General features: G+C 39.9%; 1 protein-coding gene across 2 annotated transcripts; it reads left to right on the top strand.

Annotated features, from left to right (window-relative positions):
* Positions 1-1,636: 1,636 nt before the first annotated feature.
* On the top strand, positions 1,637-8,860 carry LOC308383484 (transcription factor BTF3 homolog 4-like). 2 transcript variants are annotated; one of them, XM_080861465.1, is made up of 6 exons: positions 1,637-1,735; positions 2,213-2,272; positions 5,472-5,585; positions 6,531-6,732; positions 8,032-8,091; positions 8,394-8,860. In XM_080861465.1, exons 2-6 carry the CDS (start codon positions 2,219-2,221, stop codon positions 8,438-8,440), a joined length of 477 nt encoding a protein of 158 aa, XP_080717591.1. In that variant the 5' UTR covers positions 1,637-1,735; positions 2,213-2,218; the 3' UTR covers positions 8,441-8,860. The 2 variants fall into 2 exon arrangements, with proteins under 2 accessions (XP_080717591.1, XP_080717592.1); XM_080861466.1 differs by having other exon boundaries at positions 1,672-1,827.
* The last annotated feature ends 1,393 nt before the right edge of the window (positions 8,861-10,253 follow it).

The following is a 10,253-nucleotide window of genomic DNA, read 5'->3' as shown; positions in this document are numbered from 1 at the left end:
TTTATTTTTGATTTCCTGTAGTCCACACAGGATCAAATGTTTACACACAGGCTAAAATATATTCATACACTCAATTAGATCTTTTAATAAGCAGAGCTCAAGGTTCTACAATGTCTTTTAACTTGACAAGGCCAAAAAGTGTTAACTTCTCCTTGGTGATCACAATTGACAACAACCGGTAATTTCTCAAAGGAGATCTGAGTAGAATTGTAGCTTTCCGTTGGGAAGGTGTCTTGGAGTCATTTTGAAACAACTGCAGATTTCAAGATCATAACTTTAATTACCTGTACACAACTACAAGTTTCCAGATGTATCACCACTTTTCCAAGGTCTGGAAGAAGACCCAAACTGTCACCTTTAGATCAGAGGAAACAGGTTAGGATGTTCAGAAACAACCCGGGCACAACCAAGGCTCAAGCCTGTCATGAATTAGAAACTGATGTGACACCAGTGTTACTGTCCACAGTGAAGTGAGTTTTACATCACCATGGTCTGAGAGGTGCTGCTTCAAAGTCAACACCTTCAGGCTCGACTAGTGTTTGCAGCCCTTCACATGGACAAACCAAATGGCTTCTGGAGAACAGTTGAGCTATTTGACCACAATGATGAAAAGTATGTTTGGAGTAGTAATGATGAGGCTTTTAAACCTAGGAACACTTTTCTCATTGGTCAAGCATGGTGGTGGTAGCATTACACTCTAGGACTCTTTTGCTGCCAGTGGTACTGGTACACTGCACAAAGTGGTTAGAATAATAAAGAAGGGAAGAGCACAATTGGGTGTTCGAAGAGACAATAATCCCAAATACAAATCAAAAATGGGTTAGGAATGGATAAAGCAGGCTAACATTAAGTTTCTAAAATGGCCTTCCCAAAACCCCAACTTCAACCTCTGTTGATAATTTGTGGACTATGCTTAATAGCCGGATCTGTGCCAGGAAACCAATTAAAACTTTACCAAATCTGCCAAAAAGATTGGTCAAATATCAGCGGTCGAGATGCAACTTTAACCAATCATTAATGGGATTTTGTTCATATATACCCTGTATGGGTTATAGAAAATCCAAAATAAACACAAACTTGTGCACACAGTTCTTGTTTATTTAAATTAATTAAAGGATTTTGTCCAGTCATACCAACCTGAATAAAGAAAAAATCGAAAGAAATCATGAAAAGCCCCAAATTACCATGACATTAATGTCCGTGACGAATGTATGTAAACTTCCCTAAAACTTTCATTTTTGTTATAATCATGTTGTGTTTGTGGGCGTGCACGTTTGTGCGCGCGTGTGTGTCCGCGTTTTACTATTGGCCAACGGTGATTCATTTTCCTTTTGGAGGGGCGGGTCATATGACATCACATCCACATAACCGCGTGCTCTTCGCTGCTTTGTCACATAGTGAAGCTAGACAACGAAATTCTGATATGACACCGGAAAGTTGTGCCAAAATAAAAGTTTGAACTACATCGAAATATAGCAAATATACAATATATTTACATATGTCAGTTAATATAAGTTTAAATTTAACTTGAGATATTTTTAACATTTGCATTTATGTCCTTTTCACCTGGATAAAAGCTATATAACATCGTTTGACGGGCGTTATTTAAACCTTATAGTGAAAATCCCAACAGGAAATGTATGTAATTGCTGTTGACTTAACGATAGTTTAAGCTAAGCTGGGTGGTTAACGGCGAGACTAGTACAACTGACCGTCAGCAAATTCATTACCACAGGTAATTTGGGGGGTATTTCTCAGCAGACATCTGCGCTGGTTTGTTTCCATCGTTGGATTTGAGCTTAAATTTAGGTGTCGATACCAAAGCAGGTGCGTTCAGCTTGTTTCTTCTAGTTTGGTGCTAGCATTAGCTTAGCTGCTCAACTAGTTAGCAGCCTAACTAGCTACAGTTATCGTGGATGTAATTTAAAACGACAAAGCCCAGATATATCTCTTCATCACATTCAGTGTATAATGGTCAGCAGGTTGAGTGTAACGATTAGATTGTCAGTCAGCTCATTTCCAGTTTGTTATTTTGGGGGATTATTGTAGCTCATGCTGGGACTATTGTATTTCAGCAGCAGCATGCGGCGCTCCTCAGGCAGATGGTGGTATTAAGAGCTGAAAAAAACAAAAACTGTTTTTTTCCCCTCTTTGATAAGCATGGGAATAAAATCACGTTAAATGTGTGTTTTGTTTTTTACTTTCAAAACAGAACACTATGAATCAAGAGAAGCTCGCTAAACTTCAGGCTCAGGTCCGAATAGGTGGAAAGGTAAGAGTCTGCTGGATCTCTTCTTTTATTCTAATTATGGTAACTTAACAGATGTCACATTTTGGATTCATCTGTCATGGGTTCATTTTCCTGCTCATTTCAAGGTGTGATGGTATTCAGCTGAGGTCAGGTGTTTCCTCCTGACCTCAGCATTCCCTTTTTGGGGGAGGGCAGAGCTGTGCCCCTTCATCTGTGGCCTCTCTGGCTTTGTTCACATTTATTGTGAAGCCTTCAGTCACACACTAGGTGGCGTTATTTGTTTTTCTTGCTCTGAAATTCCTTTAACCTCACGTCGACATTCTCAACATTTTTTTTTTAAACTGGAGTGACCCTCAACAGACTCTTGTTTCTGTGTATCTATCACAATGAATTTGTGGTGCTGAAATATAGATGCATAATGTCTGGTTTAAATATTTGGGTGGGAGTAAAGCTCTTCCTTAAAATAAAAAACAAAAGGTTAGTGGACACTAGTTTAGCTCACTGGGTGGAGGAGGCAACCAATATCTCACATGGCTTAAGCACCTTTCTATGTTTTCTGTTCTTCAACCTATAGAAGCTTTCTGATAATTCAACCATCACAGAAGTTTGATTCGCTTCAATTGAGTAGTGTGGTTTGAACTTTTGGACTAACTTCCCTTTTTTGGGTGTAATATTTTGCTTACCAGTGCATCAATACTGACCATGTTTTGCTTAATATGGTCACATGGAAGGTCACATGACATACAGTAAGGTATGTCTTTTCTCTTGGTACTTAAAAAAAATCAGTTGTACTTGTCCAGTGGAGTGACCTGTGCTGTGACACTGTGAACATAAACAGGATTTCTTTACATTACACAGCTTGACAAAACCCCCAGTATCACCACCGTGGTTGGCAGCTTTCTTTCTTAATCCAGTTACATATAAGTAAAGAAAGCAGTGCTGCAGAAAATCATGTGAATTCATACATTTGTTTATGTTGTCACTTAGTACATTCTCAGTGCTACTGTTTGTTTCTCATGTGACATGGAATCTTCACATTACTCAGTGTGTCTCCCATATACCAATGAAGATGACGTGGTGTTTACCTTTGTTCCAAAGTGAAAACATTTCCTTTGATTTTGTTGCCTGTTGATAACTAGCCTTGAAATAGGCTTATGCTCTATTAGCTGTATTGCTGGCACTGTAAAACAGACTTGGTATAAAATGAACCAAGCATCAAAATGTGTTTTCTTTATCTCTAAATGAATTCAGGTACATTTCTGAGAGTGCACCAATTCTGCTTTAATTGTACTGCTCGGCTTCTTTCTGTGGGATAAATTTTCTTCTTCAGCAGTTTGAGTAACGTGCATAATCTCCTTCGGACTAGGTTATATGTTTAGCACCAGTCATGTAAAATAAGGGAACTCATTATGTCTGTCTTTATGGTACACCGCTCAGTAGGGCTGTTCAATATAACGATATATATCGGATGACGATATAAAAACATCTATAGTTTCATTTTACGCTATCATTTGTTTCGTGGTGTCGCAAAATAAACTGTTTACGGCAATATTTTTTCATCGTTTTGATGGTCACTGCAGTGGCTATATTAATTTCTTAAAGTTCTCTCTTTCTCTTATATTTAATATAACCACACTACTGACGGACAAGCACCTGTTTTTATGCATTGTCGTTAGCAACAACGTCAATGTTTATTTTCCACATAAACCTTTCACAATAAAGCTCAAGATCCTGTTAAGACTTTTCAAAATAAACTGAATCACGTGAAAGAGTGTGCGGAGTATTTACGGATGAGAAGCAAAAAAGAGCTGTTAGGTGCTAAAAAAATAAATCTTAGACTCAAACGTTAGAACAGGCTTTTCCCTGCAGCACACCGTGTAATAAATACTCACAAAGAAAACGGCGGCCGTTACAACTTATGTCTAAAAATGTATCGTTTCATGCTAAAAATGTATCGTTTCATGCATTGGTTAAAACACTCGACTCCAGTTACACGACGCCCAGCTGGAAACACTTCCCGCAAGTCGAGCTGCCCGAGATTCACAGAATTTACAGAAAATGTTACATTTTTGTGATTTATATCGTTATCGGGCGATAGATGTCTTACATCGGGATATGAGATTTATCGCACAGCCCTACCGCTCAGGTCTTCCTAACTGGACAGATGTTTAAATTTAAAGTGAAGTATGTTCCATACTTTCAGCCGCTCCCTTTAGTGATCACCATAGTAGATCACCTGCCTCCATCTCACCCTATCCCTAGCATCTTCTCTGTCATACCAACCCCCTGCATGTCTTCCTTCACTGCTTTCATGAATTCTTCACTGTGGTTTTGCTCTCTTCCTGCAGCCTGGCAGTGCCATCTTCAACATCCATTGTCCAATATATACACTACCCCTGTTCGGCACATATCCAAGCCATCTCAGCCTTGCCTCTCTAACTTGAGCTGTCCTTCTGATGTACTCATTTCTAATCCTGTCCATCCTGATCACTACCAGTGAGAATCTTAGCATTTTCAGCCCTTCCTTCTGTCCTTTTTGTCATTGCCACCACTGCTGCAGCTGCAACATGTTAATGAAAAGGTTTGGTTCTGTGTTTGCTTGTCTAACCAGTGACAAATACACAACAGTGGTTGTACACATGGCAGGTTCTTCAGTTTTCCTACTGTTTACACTCACAATGTTGGTGCATGTGGGAAGCCTAACTTCCAGCTGAAAATTCCAAGATTTCCAACTTTCCATTTCAAATGGAGCACTGTATTTTAGCTGTTTGTGGATGTACCGACGCTGCTCTGCAATTTTGACACTAAGTACTAGTGGCCAGTAGAGGCTCTCCATTTTCTATTAGTTAATCTGTTTTGTTTTGTTTTTTTCTATTTAAAATGATTGTAATGAATGAGCCAATCACAATCATTGTGGGTTGTGTAAATGCAGCTGCTTCTGGGGAAATTTGGGGTTCAAAATCTTTACCAAAGACACCGACCTTGAAAATTACCTGACTACTGCTCTGCCTCCTGAGCCACAGTATTTATAGATTAATGTAATTATCTTGAAGAATGCACTCTGAGATGGAAAGAATAAGCCACTCATTTATAATAATAATAAAAACAGGTCTTTTTCTGTGAGGGTAATTTTATGTCCGTGACAGGATGACGCGTGTGACCTTAACTATGTTTGACATTCTGGTTCACTCGGTTATGAAATCCATTTTTTCCCCTTCAGGGAACGGCCCGCAGGAAGAAAAAGGTTGTTCACAAAACGGCAACAGCTGACGACAAAAAGCTGCAGGGCTCTCTGAAGAAACTGGCAGTGAACAACATCGCAGGGATAGAAGAGGTGAGCCATCAAAGGGAAACTAATGCTACTGTCACTCTCTGTGTCTGTTCTATTTTGATTTGTTTCTTTCTGAGGATCCTGAATTTTTTATCATTATGTCATGCGGCATACGAAAGGATGAAAGATGGGGGGGGCGCCTAAGTGAAATGCAGTCATGTCATCTTCCAGTTTATTTTTAGGGAGCTTTCAGCAAATGGGCATACCATAAAGTGTCTGTGTTACATCAGAGCATAAACAAAAAAGGGACCTTTACCTGATGCACATTTGTTTTGTTTTCTTTTTTTGACTGAATATATATTTTGTCTTTACAGCATACTGTTTATATTAAGATAATTACAGCAGTTAGTTTTGTTGTTGTTTTTTTGCAGGGCCTGTACAGTGTGGTGATTTTGGGCTAGATGTATATATTTTTTTCGTTACTTTGGCATCAAGCATCAAATAATATAATATATTTTGTTTTCCATTGATGAGTTTGATTATGCTCAACCCAGCCCCTAGCTTAAATCTGTTTACCTTATATGTGGCTGTTTTAAATGTGCAAACTGTGGTGTTTAGTGCCTCAGGAAAAACATGATTCATAGACCAGTCTTAAATCCAACAGTCTCATGCGTCTTTATTTTGGTTGAATCACATCACACACTTGCTCATTTGGAACCTGATACAGTCACATAGCATAATCTGTACAGTGGGTGTTTCTGGGACAGGCCCAACAAAAACTACTCAAAGGACATTAATGCATTTGTCACAGATTCTTGAAAACTGAAATGTCTTCTGTGTTTGTAGTACTTTATTTCCTCAGAGCATTAAGACGTATTTCTGTTTTTGGAATCCTCTTCCCACCAGAGTGTCTAATATACCTGGGCTGGTCTTAGTAAGCCTGACAGTGCAAAATCTTGTAGGATAAAGGCTCTAATCCAGACTGTGCGGTTTCCCTCTTTCTCTCAGGTGAATATGATAAAAGATGACGGGACGGTGATTCACTTCAACAACCCCAAAGTTCAGGCGTCTCTGTCTGCCAACACCTTCGCCATCACGGGCCACGGAGAGACCAAACAGCTGACAGAGATGCTGCCCGGCATCCTGAGCCAGCTGGGAGCCGACAGCCTCAGCAGCCTGCGCAAGCTGGCTGAGCAGTTCCCACGGCAATGTGAGCATGCACACACAAAAACACACGTTCCGTGTCACAATGTCAGAGTGCCCTCTGAGGTTGTCATGCGAATAATGGTCACGGTCACGTCAGACAGAGGTTGTTTTTTTTGTCACACAAGAATTATTGTGGTGAGAGGAGAGACTATTGTTCAGGTCTCCCTGTTGGCAAACGCAGAGCTTAAATGACTTGGGCGTTTGCAGCTGGTCATGGCTGAACTTGCTTAAGACACTTGCTCTTACATTATTGTGCATTAATCCAGCAGTGTTTTGTTTAGAGTTACTGAGGATTAGACGTAACGTGACTGTGAGTCTGAAAGAATCAGAGCACTCAGGGTAGTTGGTAGTTGGTAAGGGCAGGAACGCTTCCAGCACACGGTCTGAGCATCTAGATGATTCAGTCTGCAGGGGCTGGCCTTGTAGATGATGCACATGGAGATGAAAATAAACCCAGTGAAGCAAACATGGGAGACAGGACCATCTTTTTCACTTGGAAGCACAGCACAGCACAGCTAACCCTGTGCTGTGAATCTGTGCAGAGTCCAACACAGGAGCAGAAATAAAGGAAAATGTCACCGTGACGTCTTCTTAGGGGCCGTTCTGCAGCTTATGATAATGTTTTGTGGTCTTTTAGCACAGCTACTCTGATATTATGTTTGCAGCTCATCCTGCAAGTTGTGTGGCAGGTTCTGTGCCTCTCTCGTAGACTGTAAATAAAAGATGGCTGATGTAATTTGACACATTTCTTTTTGGACTCTGACTTTTAAACATCAGCATTAGTTAGCTTGAGTACAGCGTGATAGCTGTCACTTAGGTGTGTAACAGACTAAATATGAGAAATATGATAGTAAAATAAAACTGAAACACAAAGTTCCTGGATGACCTGTAGCAAACAAACATAATATTTCTCATAACTGTACTAAGGTGTTCCAAAAGGCACCACAATTCCATTTGGTGGGGGTGGTGATACACATCAGTCAGCACTACCACACCTCTAACTAAGCAATAACAAAAGTGAGTCACTATCTAGTTGTGATGAAGCGATCATTTATTTCTTCTTCGGAAAATTAGTCATTTTAACATCAGAGTCTATAACATTAGGGTTAATCATGATACTTCTAGCTTAATTTTACAGCCCTGGAGGTTGTTGTTTGGTTTTAATGGTGGGTTATATTTAGTCTGCAATAATTTCCCAGCAGAGCACCGCTTTGTACCAAGGGATCAGTGGATGTTAGCATTGTGGAAGTTGTAATGTGACCCTTAACATTTGATACATTTTTGTGTTTTCATTTTTTTTTAGCAATGGAAATGAAAGCAGTCAAGGAGGAAAACGCAGAAGAGGATGATGACGATGTCCCAGGTATTGATACAAATTATTATCCTTGAAGTAAACAAAGCTTCTTCCTCTGTAAAATCTCACTTTAGTTTTTTATATCTGGTTCTGATCTTGCTTGGGGCACATATAGTAGTTCATCAGTTATTTTGTGTGTTTAATCAGATAGTTTAAAGGTTCAGGGTATCAGGAATAATGGGGGGGGGGGGGTCCCTTGAGGAGTAAATCACTGTCACTTTCAGCAGTTGTCTCTTGAATCTCTTTAACCGAACACTGTGCTCTGCTTTCAGAACAAAATCAGGTGATCTTTGTTGTTTTCTGTCTTGCAGATCTCGTGGAGAACTTTGACGAAGCCTCAAAGAATGAAGCAAACTGATTTTCCTTTTATTTTTATTTTTTTTGCCCCCTTGGTCAACCGTTTTCAGTTTTTAATTTTAATTTTTTTTAACCTCTCACAGCCTCACAAGGGGCACCTCCCTTTGTGGGGGAACGGTTGTTAAAGGTGCGGTGCATCATCTCCAGAGACGTGAACCATTTCGGGTTAGCCTGCAGCCGCAGCAGCACTACGACACACACACACACCTAAGTTCTGATTTCACTAGTCGGTGATATTGTGGACACAGTATCTGTAACTCTCAGCACCCAAAGGACTCGCAATAGTTTAGAAATAAACTTCTTATATGGTTAAATGTGGCTAGTATTTAAGAGATTATTAAATTGCAGTTAATGTGAATGAGTGATTCACTTAACATTATAGTGGTGATTATGAATTTAATAAAACATTTTTGGGCTATTAGAGTTTCTCTTCATTTACTTTACTGTTCAGATTTGTCAACCATATTTTGCTACCTATCCGCCTCGATGAGCAGCTGTAAAGTGGTCTGGTGAGGCCTTAATGTGTGAAATACTTGTTTTCATTAGTAACTGAGCTCTCATGTACTCCAGAAGTCCTAATGTCAAAGTGTAATAAATTATTGGGACAAACTCCTTCAGTCAAAGTACAATTTTCTTTGTCGGGACACTGAGTCAGATGCTCTTTGGTTACAGTGTGTCCATGAGCTCTCGTGGAGACAGGGATAAGGAAGGGGGGCATCCAGAATCCTTTCTAGGAAAAACAATGTTGTCTTCAACACATTACTGTAATTCTATATAATTATTTAATATAGTTAAGCTTCTATAGGAAGAAAAAAAAACGCTTAAGTTTTGAAGAAAAGAAATGGATCAACCTCGTAGTCTCACAGTGGTGTGATCCACCAACTTTCCCTAACATGTTTATTTTTGGAAAAGTTTTGGGTTGGGTTGAGTACTCGTTTTCACTCCAGTACAAGGAGTACAGGCAGGCTCTTCTGGCTTCCTCTGCAGCCGAAGAACATGTTGGGCAGCTATAACTGGAGCTGTTTTAATTCTCGAAATGCTGGGAAAGATGCTTTTAGTTCCCTCTTTAACAGAGCGTAGTAAAGGAAATAAGAGTGCTAACCCTTAAGTCATAGCCATAGCAATCTAATAGTTACTAAAACAACAATTGGAAAGTGACTCAGAAATGTAAATGTTAATGAGACATTTTTCCTATTATGCTACATTACATGGCCAAAACTGCTGAGCCCTTACAGATTACACCTACAGGAGCTGCTCAGCCATGAAGCTCCCGGTGTACAGTTTCTGTGCTGATGGTAATTTTGTGTGGTATGCCTCTTTGTGGCTGAGCAGCTGTGGATCCTAAACACTTTGCAGTAACACTACATGTAGTCCACCACTTGCACAGCACTTTGCTCTCAGTCTGCTGGCTTACTTGGAAGCACTTGTCACTGTTGCCAAGTCTATCCCACTACGATACACCAAATCTGCTTGCGCTTGTTTAAAAACTCATCCTATAACATCAAGACTTGAGCAGCAAAACCTGACACACAGGTTCTTATCTATATGGGATATTATGACATCATCATGTTACCTTGCTACCACCTAGCAATGGGTGAAAATGACCATTTTAGTATTCATGTGCCTACATCAACCTTATGAAAGAACTGTATAATTTTACTTTATATTTACAAAGGTTGAATTAAACATGATATATTATGGCACCGTCACATTGCCTGGCAACCACCTAGCAGTCAGTGTAGCCTTTCCCTGTTAGGTGTCAAACCTAAGGCCCAGGTAACAGAATTGGCCCAGAAGACCAACTGGACAACTTC

Source organism: Rhamphochromis sp. 'chilingali' (genome assembly GCF_963969265.1).
Source record: "Rhamphochromis sp. 'chilingali' genome assembly, chromosome: 16".
NCBI classification, from domain to species: Eukaryota; Metazoa; Chordata; class Actinopteri; order Cichliformes; family Cichlidae; genus Rhamphochromis; species Rhamphochromis sp. 'chilingali'.
Note: the sequence above shows the minus strand (reverse complement) of the source record. Positions and strands in the feature narration are given on the sequence as shown.

What these genes read in the sequence shown, in the direction of transcription:
- LOC308383484 (XM_080861465.1), top strand. Translation starts at nt 2,219, where the DNA reads ATGAATCAAGAGAAGCTCGCTAAACTTCAGGCTCAGGTCCGAATAGGT. An exon ending in ACATCGCAGGGATAGAAGAG is followed by an intron (nt 5,586 to 6,530) that starts GTGAGCCATCAA and finishes TCTTTCTCTCAG; the next exon opens with GTGAATATGATAAAAGATGA. An exon ending in TGAGCAGTTCCCACGGCAAT is followed by an intron (nt 6,733 to 8,031) that starts GTGAGCATGCAC and finishes ATTTTTTTTTAG; the next exon opens with CAATGGAAATGAAAGCAGTC.